We start from the raw sequence: 19,504 nt of genomic DNA, 5'->3' as shown, positions 1-19,504 counted from the left end.
TGCTAATGTAGAACAGTTATGCAATTTAATGTTTTACTGTGTACAAGCTTTTCTGTGTGAACAGCTTCAGCTGTGAAGTTTAGCTTCTGCTGTTGATTTTGCAAAGTGCAATTTTCCTTTTTTTTGTCCACAGCTTTTTGTCTTTCACTAAGAGGAAGCTTTCATGAACAGAATGACCTTAACTAGCTTGCTGTGGAGGAGCATGTACAAAATTGTTCTCAAGAAGAGAGAATGATTACTATTTGAAATAGTTGCTGAAGAAAGACATCAAGAAACATATTTTTTTTAATGGATAATGTATGGGAGAAATAAAGACTAAAGGCCATTAGGTTATCCTTAATCAATAAAAAGGCATAGCTGCCAAAAGAAGAGAGATTAGTAGAGAATATAATTGCAAAGCTTGCTTTTTTCTTAAATGAGCAAACTGCATGTCATACGAACTTCTGAAGTTACTTCTGTGGTGTGCTTTGATTCATCTTTAGTGAACTGATATTTCTGCAGCATTCAGAATTTGGTCAGCTTTCTTGTTACTAGACTCTGGACTGTTCCTTTATAGGTAATTCTTTTGGTCTAGGAGTCATGATTTTGCTGGTGGTTAACGAAGAAAGAACTTGCAGGGATCTAAGAGCGTTCAAGAAAGTCTCAGGACTGTTTCAAAAAGAAAAGGATTTCAAAATATCAGTCATTTTCCAGCCACTTGTTTTAATCACGTAACTCAAGAGAAAAGAGTTAAACTCCAGCAGTATGGTAGTAATACCCAGATGCAGCTAGGGAAAGCATGTTTTATACTAGGTGTAGGTGCCAAATAAATCTGTTGGGGAGTGTTGATGCTGTACAAGCTGCGTTTCTTCAAGAGGCTGCGTCACTCATCTCTAAATGTGCTAATATGGTGTACGTGACAGGATACTCACTTATGTGAGGTATGCTAAATATATATCTGGCAGCAAGAACTAATAATATAATGTGTTTTTTTAATTGGCAATCTTGGAGTTTTGTCAGAACCTTTTACGCTACACATTATTATACAAGTATCACTTCATCAGAGAATAAATGACAGCTGCTGTTCGGAGATTTTACAATAACTTTTGCCTTTATAAATGAGTATCATCTTAAAACTTTAGGAATAAAGTCACTGCAGTGTCCATTTGCTGAATAAGGTTTATAATTATAAAATGTGATAATCGTCAATTTTTCTGTTAGTATGCGGAATCTAATATTTTCCAGCATTCTTTAGAATACTACGTGGTGTTAAATCTTAACTCTGCATTAAAACCATATAAATAACAATGTACACCCATTTTTTTCCCTTTTCTTAAAGGGCTCATTTGATACTTCATGAAGTTCTGTAGCTGTGCTTACTTGCCTGCTTGTTTTAAGCCATTAAGGTGGATGTTGTTGTAGGCCTTAATCTTACCCACCACCTATCTGTCATTCAACAGCAAGAAAATATTCGACCTATTTTAGCACGTGTGTTTCAGGGCTTACGTTTCACTCCGTGCTGTCTGAACACATACTGATTGTATCTGGAGACAAATAAGGGACATCTTTTTACTGCTTTTCAAAATGCAGTGAAAAATGCCAGCTCCCAAGACCAAATCATTAAACTCATCTGTGAGGAACAAGTCTTTGGTGCATAGGAAAACCTTTGTGTTTGTCCAGCTTACAGGTGTGCAAACAGGAATCTCAACTGTGGCATGAGTAGGTTGAGCCTCTATTCTCGCCAAAAAAGGGGGATTAAAACATTTTTGAAAATCTAGTGGATTTTTGGATTCTCCTGTGAAGTGAACACAGCACATCAAAAACAGGTAACTACTTTTTAAAATACCCTATTTAAATACAGCAAATACTGAATAGTCATGTATGCTTTGCACTGCCGCTTACTAGATTTTTCTAATTTTTTGTAGAGATCCAAGTTCCAGTCCTGGATAGGTAAGTATTCATAACATTTCTTGTTAGCATTAACTATTTCACAGAAAAACTAAGCTGAAGTTGAATCACTTTTTTCTCTACTCTCCAAACACTTCGTAGGCTACTTCACATAGATAACTTGATTATGGCTTAGCATGTGCATCTAGATTCATAGTAAGACTGCTTATAAACATTATACTTAGTTAATTAACTGAAGAAAGTTACTCCCATTCCTTCCCAATTTTTAGAAGCATTTTACGCTGTTTTAGCCAGATTGATTTCAGTGGCCTGCACTAGAAATTAACTTTGTCCCAACATCTCACCAAGTATGTAAGTTCCCAGAACAGTCTTTTAATGTAGTTCTGATTGTATGTGTATGTGCACAAGTGCACTGGTTTTAATTCAACTTTCTCCTTTAATTTGCAGCCTTCCAGTCTGGTGTTTTTCTTGCCTCTTCATGGCCTCGTGTCTTAAGAGCAGCCTAGCTGGATCCCCTGGTTCCTGTTTCTTCTTATTTCAAAATTCTGCTTTCCTCGATTTTAAATCCTACACCTTTTTATATTCACATACATACACTAAGCTTTTACTGCTTGTTTTGGTCTTCACTGGTTTTCTAAGACTTTGGTTGGGTTCCGTCCAAGATTTTCCACGTGGCACCGTTCTCTTTGATTCCCAGCTGCAGTGAAAGAAGTTGCTCTTGCAGAGTATTTCAGTCATGGTTTTTAGGTTTAGGGACCTGACTGTTCCCACCCTGTCAGTTCCTATTCTGCTTCTTTGACTTGCTATAAGTAGACATTGGGGAAGATGTTAAGGCTCTCTTCTGCTACTCTACTTATAAAGCAAGGTATGAACTTTTTTAAAGAAGCAAGAGGATTTGTGTGTTATGGGGGCATAAGGATCATGAATGTGTGTTCTGGAGGCAAAGAAAGAAAAAAGCAAACAACGCACACAACCCAACACATCTCTTCTCAGACATGTTTAGATTCATGAGATGTTTGTTCTGCCCCTTTCTGTCCTTAATAGGAAATGCAATCGCATGCTTCCAGGCTAAATGTAGTTCTCTTTTTTCTTCTGTCAAGTAATCTCTTAATTTGTGTACAATTTGCATAATTTTAAGGACTCTTTCTGCGCCAGAGCTCAGCTGTGGAATCCCTTACACTCCACACCAAAAGAGAACTACTTATGAATAGAATGTGTTATATACTCGTCTTAAATATGTTTTCTTCTGTAAAACACTCCCTCAAATAATTTTTGATAAGGTTTGGTTGTGAATCTCTTCAGCTACATGGTCACTCCTTTGCTGACTGAATCCACAAATATTAAGTATGTGTGCATTGCGATCTTCTCTGGCTCAAAGGCATTTGAGGAAAAATATCAGCATTTATTTCTACTGTCTTTTGGAGTTCATGTTACAGTAGTTGTGGTTTCCTCTTAAGTTCTGTATGTTTCTGTACGATTTAAGTTCAAAGTGACTGTACCCCCATAAAGTTTTAATTTTTGTTGCTATGGATATTGTAGTACAGCAAGGATTTTAAATCTTAGCGTTTAACTTTCCATTCAGCTACAATGCAGGAACACATTAAGATACTACTTACAAAATAATATTTAAATGTAAAGTTAATTTCTGGGCATGTAAACCTCACTTTCCCATCACTTTTCCTGTGTGAATATTTTGGGGAGGGGGAGAACATATACTGGGATTTTCTTTTGCTCACTGGGCGAAGTTTGTCGTGGCAATTCATAAGGACATGTATGATTTTGTTCTTAAAATAAAATGGTAAAGCAGCTTCCATGTGTGTGAAGTCTTGAAATTAAATCCTATCTTAGCTTGAAAAGTAGCATTTGCATAATTTATAAGTAATTGGCAACTTCAGTTTTGGTTTTTACAATATAGGGTTGAAGTTACTACTCTGTATCATGTGGACTGATGATATTTTCATGGGAACTCTCATGAGAGAGAAACCTCAGTGGTTTTATATTACTTTGTATATTTTGGTAACATAGAACTATCCAAATAAAATAAGTTGTTGTTGGTTTAGTGTGTGTGTGTATATATATATATATAAATATGGATAACTTGTATTACTGAAGATATTTACAGTGCTGAAACTTACAATAGTTCCTCTAAGTGAACCTGGGAATAATTGCGGCTTTGTTCTTTTTTGTGTTGCAGGGAAATGAGGCAAGCTACCCTTTGGAAATGTGCTCGCACTGTAAGTTTTTTTTAACCACTACATTATATTGTTACAGGCTAATATTATTTATGTACAACTTCTCATGTGAATTTACAGAATTTTCTGCTTGAAAAGTTAATGCAGTTTATACAGTAAGCGCAAAAATTAAAAGGTGAAAGATTACCTTTGAAAAATGTAGGCTTTTGCTGTTTGACTGATCTTTTTTCTATTTTTCTATGGAAACTAACATAAGTTTGTTTTGTATTCTGGTGTCCATACAATGAAGCATTAACTGGTAGTTCAACCAGTCAGGCTTTTCCGTGGGTCCCAATGCCAGTTTCTCAGGGCTGTGGAACAGCTTGTGGTGCAGTATGTGCTATCTCAGGAGCTAAGTATATTGCCTAGGCTGTCTTGGCACCCTTGGAGAAAGAGAGGTTGAAGCTGTAAGAGGATTTTTTTTCTCTCCTTCCTGTGTACGCTTGCAGCCAGGCATTTAGGTGAGAAGCCACTTAAGTTGGTGTTATTTGCTTTTGGCCATGTGACAATAAAACTCATTGCTCTGTCTCATGAGGTTAGGCTACCCTGTAAAAATACCAAAATATTTCTTGCCTAAAGCTGCCCAAAGAAAGGATCGTCTTGTGAAATGTCCCGGCAGCGTTATGCTGAATGTACTTATTTTTAACTGTTTTCTTTCCTTGACCATTTTAGTTCAGCACTAAACCATGCATAGGCCTGTGCATATATGTCTGAACTCTTAATAGAATTAGTATTCTTTGGTTAATCAGTTCTTGTTTTTAAATAGAAAAAATCCTTCAAATTAGGAATTAACTTCTAGACTGCTTTCACAATGCTAGTCATACCTGAATTCCAGCTCTCATCATAAGTCAAACAGTAATGTGAAGTAAGTATATGCAGAGGAATCTTTTTCTAAGCATTTTTCAGAGAAATGAGGCTTTTGCTAATAACTTGCAAGTCTTCAATGCCTAGTGAATGTCCTTGTTAATTAGTTTGTCATCAGCTAGCAAAGACTTGCACATGAGGAGCATCTTACCCACTTCACTAAAGCACTGCACTATGGTCTTATGCTCTCAATATATATCTTGTTAAGTACGTATATGTGGGTAGAACTTCCTAGGCAGTGCAGACATTAGCAGTCTTTTTCTGAATCTTACATCTGGTTTTATGCTACTGCTCTACTGGTCAGATTTTCCTTAGGGACAAGTTGACCTTTGAAGATAACTTTTTATTAGCCATATCTCTGTCTGAGTTGTAAGCAGCAAGTTGCTGTTATAAACTTTTAATTCTGGGACAAGCTCTATTTATTCGTAGCTACTATTAACCTAAAGGTTCATTGCTGAGCTTGTTTACCCACTTTTATTGCAGAGGAGATGATTTCTGTTATATTCTGTGGTTAAACAGTATTTTGAGGATATCATGTAAATCTGAGGTTTTGCATAATTAAAACTTTCTGCTCTGATGGACCTTCTCACGGTAGAGAGCGTGTCACTGCTTGTCTGGGCAACGCAACTACAAACAGTGGGGAAGATGTAGTTAGTGTAGAAGTCCCTCTCGTTTGTGACTGATCTCTGGAATGGTTGCACTGTGCTTCAAGATTCCGCGTGCCTGAGTAAAAGTGAAAGATCTAGGGATTGAGGGGCATGGGTACAGACTGGACAATGTTTTTAAAGATCATTTGATAAGGATTTTTGAATGGTAAACTTCTGGGTGACTGAAAGCAGTAACAAATTTATGCTGTCTTCCTGGTGGCAGGGTCATAACCCCCTACCTGGCCCTGCAGCCACTGCTGTCTTGGTGTCTCATGTTATAAGAATTTTGTTTTGAAGTTTGCAGTAATGGAAAGGAAATTCAGGATATTATGCAGGGTATGTATACCATTAACAAAGCTACAATATTTCTTTTACTCTACCCTTCATTTTAGAATACTATTATTTTTCTGTAGGTGAATTGGCATTGCTGGATTCCCTAAAAAAAAAAAAAGTTACTTTCTCAGCTGTGCTGTTTGAGAAATTACTGAAAATCTACTGCTGTTTCACATGGAAAAAAATTGATTTGAACCAAATTGTCAAATTATCCACAAGAAAAAAATATCATAGCAAAAAACTGTGAAGAAAATAGTTTTATATTTATGTTTTGGTTTTAGGTTAAGGAGACTAGTACCTCTTTTCTAACTTAGAAATTGTAATTGACACATCTGAAGTCATGAAAAGGATTAGACCAGCTGCGTGTAAGCATATACAAGACAAGTGGTTGAATGTGTTCTCAAGGGCGTCATCTTTTTGAAATTTGATCTCCAAGACTGAAATGGCTGTCTTGGTTGCTGCTCTGAAACATTATATTCCTGCACCAGACAAGGCTGTGGCTAGACCTTCAGCAAAAGCTCTCACCTCTGTTTTATTTTGAGATCTCTGCAGTCCATTCTTATGGAAAATGTGTATTTTTTTATCTGGAAACACTTCAAATTTAGTAATGTTCTCTTTACAGAAAGCTTTTTTCGAATGTTTTACAAGGATATTGAAACATTAGGAAAGTATTATTTTTACTGATATTTTAAAAAGTGTAACATAGGCTTTCTGTCACCATATTTTCTCTTCAGTTTTTTAGTTATGAGTTAGAGTTAGTATTTTAAGGGTATCTGAAAAGCCAATCTTTTATGTGTATCTTTAAGTATTTAGATAAACACTTAGATTTCAGAAGTGCACCTCTTTGCTGAGATGTACAGCTTTTCTCAGGGGAGTGCACTGTGCAGCAATGAATGCCCAGCACTTCTGAAGACACAAGCAGTTACCCTGTTAAAATATCACTAAATCTAGTGGATTTTAAAGAGATGTGTATTTTAAGGTATTCTTTTACTTGTGGCTTTCACATTAATAGCAAACTAACCATGCAGGTGCACCTTTACTTCGACTGGAAGCAATAACACTAAAACAATGTTTCTGAAATAACTTATTTCAAAGTAGAGTGCAATGCACTTCAGATATGCTTTTAATGGGGCTTTTTGAGTTGCCACTTGAATGCCCTTTATAATACTGTTTGAGCATCAGTGATGTGAATAACAGCTTGAAACAAACTTATTTTTAAAAATACTTTATGAATCATTATCTCTGTTGTTCTCTGTTAAGGAAAGGAGTGGTATATTCAATAGTCTGTAGCAGCATATTAGAGAGTGTCCAGCTAGAAGATAAAGCTGCTGTACTAAAATGGAGTTACGCAAATCTATTTGCATGTCATTTCATGGAAGCATGTAGGTCTTGTGTTTTAACCTGATTCATAGCATTCCTAGGTGTATGCAAATGAGTTCAGAATATGAAGCAGGTATTGTTGCCTCTGGAATTGTAATACTTGTCTGGAAGAGGAATCATTTGAAAATACTGATATTTCTTTAAAAGGTGAAAGAAATTCAAATTGGATTATGAAAAAACTTGAATAACTTTATTTTTTACAGGGCTGTGAGCAAAGCATTCTTAAAAGAATCACTAGGTATAATTTCTAGCTAGTTAGTATCTTCTGTAAGGCCAGGCACGAGTGATAAGCTGATGGGATATTTTTCTGTGTAAAAGCTTAGGAAGCCTTACGTCAGCGGGTGAGTGGAGCACAAAAAAGGCTAACTTGAGTTTGAGGTTAGAGGAACGCTCACTGCAGCCAGAGCTCGAGGAAGCTCAGACCACTGTGATGAGTCACAGGCAAGCTCTGCCTCAAATGATGTAAACAAAGCTTGATACTCCTTATTCTGCTCAGTGATGTTATCACCCTGTTTACACTTCAGTGGACTTGGACCTCCTTGGATTTCCCAGTGTTTTCATCTCTATCCTGGTCTCCTGAGCTTGAGTCTTGTAAAATTCTGCCTGCTACTGCCACCATCAGTCCTTCTGGCTCAAATACCTTCATCAGGATTATCCTATGCCTTGCATTCCAGTAGAGCTTCAGGATGTTTGTGTCAGCATTAGGTTGCCTGTAAGGAGACCTTAGAGAAGAAGGAAAGAAGTATTTTTGTTCAGCCTCTGATAACTTAATTCACTGCTCTGGCCTTCAGCGATAGCTATGTGAAATTCTAGGAGAGTCAACCTGCTGCTAAATACTAAGGAAAGAGTAGCCTTGTAAGAAGGGGGCACGTCCATCATAGGTGAGGACTGTTGTATGTGTGTATTTGTAGAGGAAGTCTGAACAAAAAATGCATAGGATAATACTGGAATTTGCTCTTACAATAAATGTTTGCTTTTATTCCTTAAAAGCTAGCCAAACAAAATCTCTACATGTTTCAGCTCAGCCAGAGAGAGTTATCACAGGTGCTGACTGAACTGAAGGAAAAAGGATAGGCAAAACCTCTTGAAATTTCAAAGAAGGCTTTAAAAATTAAAATAAAATCTGTTTTATTATTTTTTGATTTTTTGAAAGCCATTTTATAAAGACAAGTATTTACTGAAATATGATTTTAAGTGTATAAGCTCTTTAAGGTAGGTCTTTTGAAAATGTAGGTGATGCTTGCAGTGTGTTTAAAGAAAAAATCGTTCTGATGGGAAATGCTCAGTAAATTAAAATCATGAAACTGATCTGCAGGTGCTGATTTTATCTATATGTTCATGATGAACAGCAGCTTTTATACATGTGAACTGTTAAAGGAAATATGCCTGTTCCCATAACTGCTCTGATTACCGTGAAATTTTTTCTCCCAGTATGCTCATCCATGGTGTATCTGCTGCCAGAAACAAAGCTTTGGACAAAACCTACGCATGGCCAGCTTTGGCAGAGATTCAGTTTCGTTACTCCTGTTCTTTGACCTCCCTGTCCCTGCATGACCTGCTCTGCCCCTCCCAAGGGTAGAACCTCCTTGGCTCTGCAGTGCAGGCAAACCCTTGTTTCAATGTGTCAAAGTCAGGGGTGAGAAATTTCTAATACCCCTTTTCTCTGCTCAGCATCTGCATTCTGAACTGCAATTGAACTGTCAGGAGACTCTTGTGATTTCATGATTTGAGTGGTTGCTGCTTTGCCAGTGTTCAGCAAAACACACAAAGCATTCTGGAGTGGTTTCCTTAGGTACCTTTCCAATGTATTCGCATCTTTGATTCTCGTCTTCACTGTCCTTAATCTTAAAATCCTTGACTGTGATCCTCAAATTTTAAAAAATAAATTTTAAGAAAAGTGCTTCATCTCCTCTTAAGTATTGTGATTGTGTAAGTTCAAGTCTCATGCATGACTGGTTAACAGCGGTTTGTACGCTTAGCAGGTGATGTTAGAGCACTGTTATAGCACTGGTTGTCAGGATTGTGTGCTGTAGATCAGTCTCTGAATGTCCTAGTAAAATGTAGGTTTTGAATTCATATTGGTAGGTCCTGCTAAAAGATAGAGACTAGCTTAAGATAAAATACCCTTGTAGTTTGCCTTCTTAGCACATCTTGTGGAAGTTCTTTGCTATCTGTTGAAGCAGGTAAGTGTGATGGCAGAACTGGTCCAGTACTTTAGTGTCATTTTTGTGTAATAATCGAGTGTAAAGCTGTGTTGGACTGACTTGTGTATGAGGTGATCAGCTCAACTTAGGGCAGGCTATTGGCAGAACTCTGGGTTTCATTTTTGGTCTTTGCTTATATACTGAAGAGGAAAAATACCATGGACTTCAGCTTCCAAACGAGGAAATGGACTAGAGTCGTCATGAGACAGGACTCTACTGAATGCTGCTTTGGCATTCTGAGGCAGTGATGCTGTGGCTGCCGGTCTTCAGGCCTGGCTCAGACATCTTTGTTTGTGTTCTGGTTTGGTATTTTTTTTGTAGTTGTTTTTGAATACGTGTGGTTTTCTTAAATGTAACTTAATGGTTCAAAACTTGCAATTCATAGCTCATTGATTTGTTTGGCAGGGGAGGTAAGATCAGGTATATTACTGCTTCTTTAATTTTTCTCTGTTGTGATTTTGTGAAATTACAGAACTATAAAGTATTTCAGGTTGCTTAGGGAGCAATAGTTCAATTTCAGTCAGTGTTACCTTTTTTATTAAGATTGGAAGTGACACTTCACTGATCTGGTAAGAGAAGGACAGTATTATGTACACAATAGATAATACTTCGAATTTGCTTTTTAAATATTTTAAAGTGAAGTTAAATATTGTTACTAAATAATGCATATATCTTTATTGGTTGATTTGTAAACACTGATACCAAGGAACTTAATTGAAAGTTTGACTGCTTTGGTGTAGAGGAATCTTTTGGTCTCTGAATCTGCTACAATTTCTAAACATAAAGCTCTGCATGTTGGCAGTCCTTACATGTCAGGAAGTCTAAGTGATATTTGTTTTTATGTTGCACTTTTACAAAAGCCTAAGAGGGTATTAATGTGATGTGAAATGGGTGAGGTGGTATGTCTGTGCCTCATAGAAGCTGCGAAACAGTTTCTTCTGCTATCAGAGGAAATGCATTAAACAGAGCTAAGAAATTTTGAGGAGATTGTTAATGTTAGGAAAGAAACTTGTATGGCAAGTTGGAAACCTTCAGGTGCTGTAAGATATATTTGCTGTGGTTTGTTGTATGCTAGTCACTTTCTAGTACTTCCTACGAACCACAGTTCCTCCTTCATACCCAAACATGGTGAGTAATTTGTGAACTAACTTCGGTGAGTTAAATCAAGCTGCTGATAGGAAATTTCTAGGTTGTTATGGAGAAAAAATTTCAAGCTTTTCAGCACTGACAGGGAGAGACAAGTGGTGTGTTTTTTTTTTTAAGGAGTGGTTATATGCTCACAGCTTTAGTCCTGGTGAAATCAGATGCGAAGTAGGGTACGAGGTATATGCTGTAACTAAGGGTTTGCTTTAAACTTGAAGGGAGGTGAAGCGGTACTGCTGCAGAACCTGAACCTGTTTTAAGTCTGTGACAGAAAATAGGTGTACGAATATTATGGCTACATGCATGTCTATTTCCCATTTGAGATGGAGAGACAAATTATCTTAGATCTGTCAGGGTGATGAGTGAGTAGGTGAGTGGTAGCTGGGCAGCAGCCAGACTGCTAACCTGCTTCACTTGGCATGTGTGCCAGGAGGTCTTGTGTTTGGTGTGCTAATATATTTACTAATATAACTGTCTTCATAACTTACTATGTTAGTCTACTGTAAACTTAACGGTAGTTTCCTGTAAGGAAATTTGGTCTTTTTTTTATTATTTCTTTATACCTGGTATTTGTAAGAGCTCTCTGACTAAGAACTAGCTAAGCATCCGCAATCCTTTAAAATGTTGTGTCAGCATGTGATGTTCAGTGAGTCACAAGGCTAACTGTATTATGGCTGGTGCAGGGAGGAAAAAAGGTAAGTTTTAATTAAAATAAAATGAAAAGGCGTGTGTTTGTTTTCAGAGTTTGACATTATCTTTATAATCTTCCATGCAAGTGTTTGATGGCCCTAATACTGTAGGAGAAATGCTGATCAGAAAGCTAGGGAGAAACATGCATTGGGTTTAACTGGCAAAGGGTTTACTGTGAAGCTAAGAATACTAAGAATAGGTGTTTTTTTTCCTTTCAGTTGATGCTGATGAGATTAAACGACTAGGAAAGAGATTTAAGAAGCTTGATTTGGACAACTCTGGTTCTTTGAGTGTGGAAGAGTTCATGTCTTTACCTGAATTGCAACAGAACCCGTTAGTACAGCGAGTAATAGATATATTTGACACAGATGGCAACGGAGAAGTGGACTTCAAAGGTAAGATACAGCGCTTTCTGAAAGGTGGTGGCATTTTATCAGAATAACTGGAGACTCGGAAATTAAATTTTACTTCAGTTGAGAACGGATGGGTGGAGAAAACTTTTTAATCAAAATAGATACTAATTCCTAATGAAATTGAGTGCCAGTAAAACTGTGCCAGCCAGAAAAATTCTCTGGTGTGTTAGGGCAACAGTTCGGCCTAAATTGATTAAAAGAGCAAAGTCTTTAGTAATATGCTTTCCTGGTCCTATTGATTTATGACTACTCATTAAGTATCTCTTACGTGCACTGATTCAGACTTTCAGTCATGGTGCTATCTGAAGTATAAAGACATTATGAAAGAAGGTGGGGTAGATTGCAAATGCTGTGTTTCTGCTTGAATTGTACTTACCCAAAACTTGCTACAAGATATCTTTTTTACACAAAACTTGCTACAAGATATCTTTTGAAGTATTTTGAAAATAGTTTTCCGAATTGTGAAAGTGATGTACATTTCTCTGTTGATACTTCCCTTACAGGAGTTTTTTTTAATGGTTTTGGGTAGACACTTAAGGCAAAAACCAAGAGCTTTGACATAGATTTTTCCAAAGCTTTAGCTTTTAGCTAATTTATCTTAACCATTGCTGATTAAGAGAATCAGCAGGTCAAAAAACTTAATTTCTACTTTGTTAAAACAATCTTACTCTTGGAAGTGATGGTGTCCAACATGTGTTGAAGCTATTACAGATCTCTTATAGATCATGACTAGAAAAAGTTGTTCAGGTATTTTTTGCTTTTTATTTTAAATTGAAAGTTAATAAATCTCATTTATACTGACAGACTGACCTTTCAAATTATTATCCATGTTAACGAACACAGAAAAAACTAATGACAAAGATTTTGACTTTACAAACCCCCTCAAACTTCTGTAGGGAGACTTACAGCGTAACCAGAATGTTGATTTTTGTGACTTTTTCCTTTGTATCTGTTTCCAAAACTGTGTTGTTTTACAGTTAAAAATCCCATGTGAAAAACAGGCAGTGAGGAAAGATGATGCTATATTGTGTGTGACATTGAGCTGTGATTAGCAAAATTACCAAGAGCTGTTTCTCTTGGGTGGGAACAGGAAGTTGTCAAAATCACTTCGGTGTAGTAAAATCATGCTGTTGCAATCGGCGGTAATGAATTCTGCTGTTGTCATCTGGCCAAGTTTGACTCACTTGACTTCTGTCTCATGGAAGCTCAAAAAAAAAAATTACTAGTGTGAGGAAACTTGTTTTGTTAAAAAACCTGAGTTTTTCTTAATCTTTCAGAAACATAATGGTTCAAGAAAGAAAAAATTACTAGCCAAGTATTTGAGTTGTTCACTTAATTTCACAAAACCTGCTGAAGCTGCGGTAGGCCTTTCAATCTAATGCTATATTGCCATACCTCTGTTTTTTCTGTACCACAGTTGCAGTTTTACACAGTTGTCACTTTCACCATTCAAAGCTCTAGGTAGTCTAGTTATGGGAACTCATCCAGATGCATCACATCTCAAAGTTTTATTTTTTTTGGCAACTCAAAAGTTTGTTCTTGGGATAATGAATTCATAGGTAAATAATGTAAACTTTCTTTTTTACCTTGTTTTTATCTAAAATTGTTTTGCATGTGTTATAGAGAAGTTTTCAGTTTCATGTAATGCTTGCCTTAAGTGAAGAAACCACTGTTGAAAAGAGCTCTGCAACTGGAATCCTCACAGGAGAGTAGTTTTAGTAGAGATGTAGATGGGCTTTTATGAGACTGTCATGAAAACATAGTTCAGAATTACTTAATACTGACGTGGAAAAATCTGTTCAGTGAGTGCAGTATTGGGTTTGAAGTACTTCCCGCTAATCAACAGTGTCCAAGTATGTGAGTTTAAGTGTTGCAGGGTGTAAGCAATGTATTAAAGATTTTATAGTAATTTAGAGTCTTAAAATCTCTCCATTTCTGAACTGTTTCCTTTGGTTTATTAAAAACATACTATTTTTGTAAATGTTTTTCTGTGCTGTGTCCTTTAGAATTTATAGAAGGAGTCTCCCAGTTCAGTGTCAAAGGAGATAAGGAACAGAAGTTGAGGTGTAAGTATTTTGATTTTTCCTTAACAAAACTGAGCCCTCAAAAATGTACTTTCGTTAGTTAACATTGATAAAACAGTAAGTCCAGATACTTCTTGAAAGTGGGAAATTATGAAGGTAGTTTGGAAGCTTTTGTTCACACTTTAATTTGTGTGAGGATTTTGCCAGTGTTCTTTTCTTCATGGAAGGTTTCAGGAGGGTACCTTTTGAGTATCCTCAATTGTTTCCCATTTCAGGGGTGGGGGAAGTGCAAATAATATTTAAGTATACTTCAGAAAACTGTTAGCAGTGTGCTTTGCTTTATGGGAGCATAAAAATAAGATGGCTTTTTGGATGCTTCAGTAGAACAGCACTAATTTCTTCTTGTTTGAGGACTGCATCTCAGGAACACGTCCTAAGACTTTGGTGTGGGGAGGGGAGAGGCTCAGTCGTGGATGTAGCTTTCAGTAGCGTAAGAGACAATAGAGGTTTAGGAAAGAAATCTGCTATATTTAAATGTTTAAAAATAAATTCAGTCCTATGTCAAACTGCAGCAAAGTAACAGGGTGGGATTTTGATTCATTCCTTCCCTAGAAGGTTGTAAATTTTTTGTCTTCCTTGCAAATGAACTGCTACCTGGGTACTTTAATTCTGATAGTGAAGATTTTCCAATTTAGTGTTTATAGGATTCTTCTACTGTTGGGGCTTAAAAACAGTATTAGCTGACACTTCCAAAGTATATTTTCTTCCAAGTCCTGTAGTAATACTGTTCATTTTATTGTTTCTGATGTTTCATGTTTTTTTAGAATGAAACTGAAAAGCTGTTAGAAGTACATCCCACTTAAATTGCAGTATGTTTTTCTGTTTGTGATGACACAATCCTGCACGGCCTTGTTGCAAAGCACACAAATTCTTATTGCTCTTTTCTGACCCCATTTGTTGATGAAAGTTGTTTTTTAAATTTTTTTAACGTTTTACTTCTGCAGTTGCTTTTCGCATTTATGATATGGACAAAGATGGGTATATCTCAAATGGAGAGCTCTTCCAGGTGCTGAAGATGATGGTTGGGAACAATCTCAAAGACACTCAGTTACAGCAAATTGTAGATAAAACCATAATTAATGCAGATAAGGATGGTGATGGAAGAATATCTTTTGAAGAATTCTGTGCTGTAAGTAACCTCTAAGGAAAACTTTTTATTTAAAATAAAAGGAGGGTAAACAGCATAAAGGGTAAGGTTGTAAAAGCAGAACGTTTCTTCTGATCTGGCCAAAGATCCTCACAACACAGCTTTATTATAGATGGCGTTGTCTTCTGGCTTTCAGTAGAGTGCAGCGTGTCTTCTGATGTGTGAGTAAGTCATGAATTGGTTCATTGGGGATGCAATTTTCACATTGAATCTAGTGCCTCTGAAGGGGAGGAGGGTTTCATTCAGAGAATAGCAACTTTTGCAAAATACTTTCTATGCTATTTTATGGCATACTAAATGCAAGACCAGTCCTAAATAATCTTTAATATAGAGACAAAGCTAGCTAGCTTGAAGACACGTGTTGGATTCCAGGTCTTATGCTGGTAGAAAATAGCAAATTTAAAGATGATTTGCAAGTGACTGGCTTGTCGTAGGAGCCTGGTTTTCTTTGTTTTCAACAGTTTGATTAAAAAAGAAACAGCACTTCCAGTTGTTCTGTTTCTAGCTGTTTAGTAGAATAGACTGGAAAAATCAAAGAACAGTGGGCAGGCATGTAAGTCTGAGTGAAGACAAATGCTTCAAATTATGTGTAAACTGTAAAAGGAGTACTTCACAGCGGATCTCTGTTTTACAAAGCCTCTTTCTCAGAGGTGGTAGCTGGAGGGGAGAGGTGTGTACCGCAGAGGTTAACTTCAGGTTAATCTCCTGTCACTAAACTAGGTGTCTGCTCCAAATCACTCTTGAGAAAGGTTTATCTTTGCACAGAGCGGAGAGAGCCTGGGGAGATTATCAGGTCTGCAGCACACAGGGATTTTACAGAGGCCAGGGTAGTGGGATTTGTCAGTTACAGGGAGAGTAACCCCTTGAGTGCTGCTCTTGAAAAAGGACAAGCAGATGAAAGGCATCTCTTAAAAACTGGGGGTGTTGCTTTGCTGTTGCTCCTTGCTTCTCTTTGTAAAGCTGCACAGTTTTATAGGATGTTTTAGAAATAAGTTAGCGTTTCAGTTAACATGCAGCAGCATAATACAAGGTCAGAATAGGAGATGAGGGGGAAGAAAGCCGAGATGGTGTAACTTACATGATTGTATAACCTGTATAATATAATTACCTTGGGTAATACCTAATTAATTTGCGTATCATGCAATGCTTGTGAAATGTAAATTAGATCGAAGAGGACAGGAGTATTGTGATTATAATAGAGATAAATGCATCTTTTTGAATGAAGTGTGCTTGTTGTCTTGCCAATTTTCAATTCTTATCTACTTACGAGTGCTTGTTTTTCTCCCAGGTTGTAGGCGGCCTAGATATCCACAAAAAGATGGTGGTAGATGTGTGACTCTGTAGGGCACCACCCAACACTTTTGCTTTCTTCTCCATCTCTGAAGATCTGCTCAAGACGTCCAGCAATGCTCTCTGTGTATTTAAATGGAAGTATTTTTCTCTGTGAAGCCACATTTTCCAACATGAGCCTCATGAAGCCAACTAAGTGTTATTGAACTTTTATTCTCTCAATAACTCGGTGTAGCACTTTAAAGTCTGAAGGACAGCAAAGATGGAAAGAGCATATCAGTGTGGTGGAGAAAGGGAAGGGGTTGGCTTTTTAATTTATTTTTCTTCATCTTTTATAACAAGGAAATATCTATCTATATATATATATGTGTGTGTGTATTTATATATAGATATATATGTAGCTTTCTATATGTAGTAGCTAGGTGGGCTTTAATTTAATATACTTGATTCAGAAACAAAACTAGAGTACAAAGTGCCAAGCAGAATATTAACAGTTCAATATATGGATATACATCCTTACTTTTATTTCACACAGTTTTATATATATAGTAGAAGAATGTAAAATTTTAACTGGGTGTTAGGTCAACTCTTTTCCTTTTCCTGTGACTGTTCAGATGTTTCTATATATTGACTGGCTGACAAAGCATTGCTTCTTATTAATTTACCTTAATGACATTTTTTGTAACACAGGAGACTAAGTTTATTTATACCTGTTAATATATTACCAGGGACTGTGTCTCTTTGCTAAATAACTTAGTACAATTCTACTTAATATGAGAATATAGTTTAATGCTACTGCCAAGAACTAGCCCTCATGTGCGTATAGTAACTGCAGAACGCTTCGGTGGCCACTAGATTTTGTCACCTAGGGATCGGGAACAGTTAGAGCTGTCCCACGGTTAGTGCACATCTGCTGTTTTGGATTCATTTTAGATACGGCTGCTCAAGGTGTTAGACACATTCATGATTTTCTCTTGTGCTTAGCTTAATGAAATTAGGACCTACGTAAGTGTGCAGGATTCCCATCTACTTATTTTATACAGTTCTTAGACTATAAAGTGTTCTTGCCATTTAAATTCTGTTGTTTCAACAGTGATAGTTTCCCCTCTGCATTTAAAGAATACTACAGGTAGCATAAATAACTGGTAATGTTTTATATATAATATATATATATGTATATAGGATTCATACAGGGGGAAAATCTTGTTAACCTATGCCATAGAGGAGGAAAACTTCACACTATCTAAATTTATACCTCTTGCGGTTCTCCAGTCCTTTGCCTGGAGAATTTTTTTCTTTTCTAGATTTGTCCATATCATAATTTGTAATGGATGGTAACTTGATATATTTGTGTGATATAAAAGTAGCGAGCCATGTTTTACAACTTTATATCATCCCTTCCCTTTTCTGCAATGGTACTATTGGCTGGAAGACAAACATTTGCTAGATTTTTTAGGACAGTACATCTTTCCTGTATAGTAGTTTTTCTATTAAAAACAATTGTTTTATAATCAGCAGTGGAAAGCGCAGGTTGTCTGAACCTACTTCTATTGAGCACCTGTCTGCCATAGCTGTTCCTTCAACTGAGTGCTGCACATCATGGGCTCTGTCTGTGAGAGAGAAATCCAGGTGCTTGGTGTCCTTGCATGACATGAAGTTTTGCATGTAGATCGATTTGAAATGTTCCTCTTGTTTACATAATTTGCATAATTTAAGATAATGTTGCCAAACTTTGGTAAATGTTAATGTTCAAAACAAAAATCTCCACTACATGTAACTTTCTTCCTCTGGATCAGTACGTGGCTTGTAATCCCAGCCAGTGGTTGTATCTGTTCCAGTGTCAACTGCCATGTGCTCTGCTTCAAGGGGGAACTAGTCTTTTGTGAATTTTTTGTACATAAGTATTTGTTACAAACATTTTAGCAAATGCTTTTGATTTTCTCTTACTTGCTTGTGCATATCTTGGCTGGCGTTATAGAAATTTAGTGCTACCGTTATTTCCTTAGGGGGATTGGAAGGGGAGGGATGAGGTTTTTTAGTTTGTGTGGGGAAAAATGATTTACGTTGAATGTTTAGTTTTTCCTCTGCATGCTACATCATATGTTGTGGGAACTATAAGAACCTTCATACTATATGAATATAAAATAAAATATTTGAACCTTGGCTGGGGTGCTTCAGTACTTACCTAGATGCTTCTTGTTAAAGTTAGGGCAGCTCTGCACCCTGCTCTAAAAAGAAAAGTTGTTCATAGTTTTTTGTTCCTTGTTAAAGACTTACTGTCAGTGGCACAGGGTGCAGACAGTCCCCTGAACACTCCCAGGCTTTTCGTGTTTCGAGCCCAATCTTTAATGTTTTTCTTAAGGGCACACCTGAAACTTTGTTAAATGCCCAAATGAGATAAAATACCTTATTTAAATCTTACTAAATTGGGAATGATTGTTTTTTAAGCCGTTTAACACCAAAACAACAACAACAAAAAAACCTAACCTAAATAGGTAGAAACCAAAAGGCAGCTTCTTTCTCAGGGAAAGGTCTGAGACCCCTGCTGGCGAAACCAACCCTCCCTGTAGGCAGGTATTTCCTTTTACAGAAGCAGCCTGGGAGTCCTTTGCTCTTGCTCTTTGCATTGCCTCCATTGCTTCATGTGTCCTAAAAGGCAGCCTTCAAAAAGTCTCAAAGTTACCTGGGCCTTCTGCATGCTGCCCCGTTGCCTTCCACAGCTTTTGGTCGGCCAGGATCAGCATGTACCTGCTTCAGGAGGAAGGCTTATCACTTCTGTGTGTCCTTGACTCACTCTCCCCTCTTACCTTTCAAGTTGAGATAAATGACATAAGCAACAACTGAACAAACCACGTTGGTAGTGCACTGTTTTACCTTGAGCTGTTTGAAGTGGAAGCTCTTTCTTCTCTATAGCTTGGACTTCAGAGGTAACTGATTTAGGTAACTCAGCAAGTCTTAAATCTCAGGAGCTGAAGGCTTGAATGATTTCAGCTGTAAAGATATTGCTGGGCTATAAAATGCTGCACTGTTCATGTGGACAAAGAAATGCTTGCTCGTTAATGTTTTTGATAATCTCATTTCACTTTCTGTTTTGATTCACAGACCTAAGCTGAGTGTTATTTTGCAAGATCTGTAACAAGTTTGGCTGGTGGAAGGCAGGAGAAAAGGGCCCTTGTGTAATAAATCGACTC

General features: G+C 37.0%; 1 protein-coding gene across 3 annotated transcripts in view; it reads left to right on the top strand.

The window, feature by feature from the left end:
* Positions 1 to 18,476, top strand: part of PPP3R1 (protein phosphatase 3 regulatory subunit B, alpha) — a 38,057-nt gene extending 19,581 nt beyond the window's left edge. For 2 of the 3 annotated variants that reach the window (XM_048061016.2, XM_048061015.1), the window contains exons 2-6: positions 4,082 to 4,121; positions 11,598 to 11,774; positions 13,799 to 13,858; positions 14,821 to 15,005; positions 16,312 to 18,476. In XM_048061016.2, coding sequence (XP_047916973.1) covers positions 4,082 to 4,121; positions 11,598 to 11,774; positions 13,799 to 13,858; positions 14,821 to 15,005; positions 16,312 to 16,359 — 510 coding nt within the window. In that variant the 3' untranslated portion in view covers positions 16,360 to 18,476. Of the gene's footprint in view, positions 1 to 4,081; positions 4,122 to 5,735; positions 5,966 to 11,597; positions 11,775 to 13,798; positions 13,859 to 14,820; positions 15,006 to 16,311 lie in introns of those variants that run through there. The other variant, XM_013194871.3, reaches the window with a different exon arrangement.
* Positions 18,477 to 19,504: the final 1,028 nt, after the last annotated feature.

Source organism: Anser cygnoides, chromosome 3 (genome assembly GCF_040182565.1).
Source record: "Anser cygnoides isolate HZ-2024a breed goose chromosome 3, Taihu_goose_T2T_genome, whole genome shotgun sequence".
NCBI lineage: Eukaryota > Metazoa > Chordata > Aves > Anseriformes > Anatidae > Anser > Anser cygnoides.
Note: the sequence above shows the minus strand (reverse complement) of the source record. Positions and strands in the feature narration are given on the sequence as shown.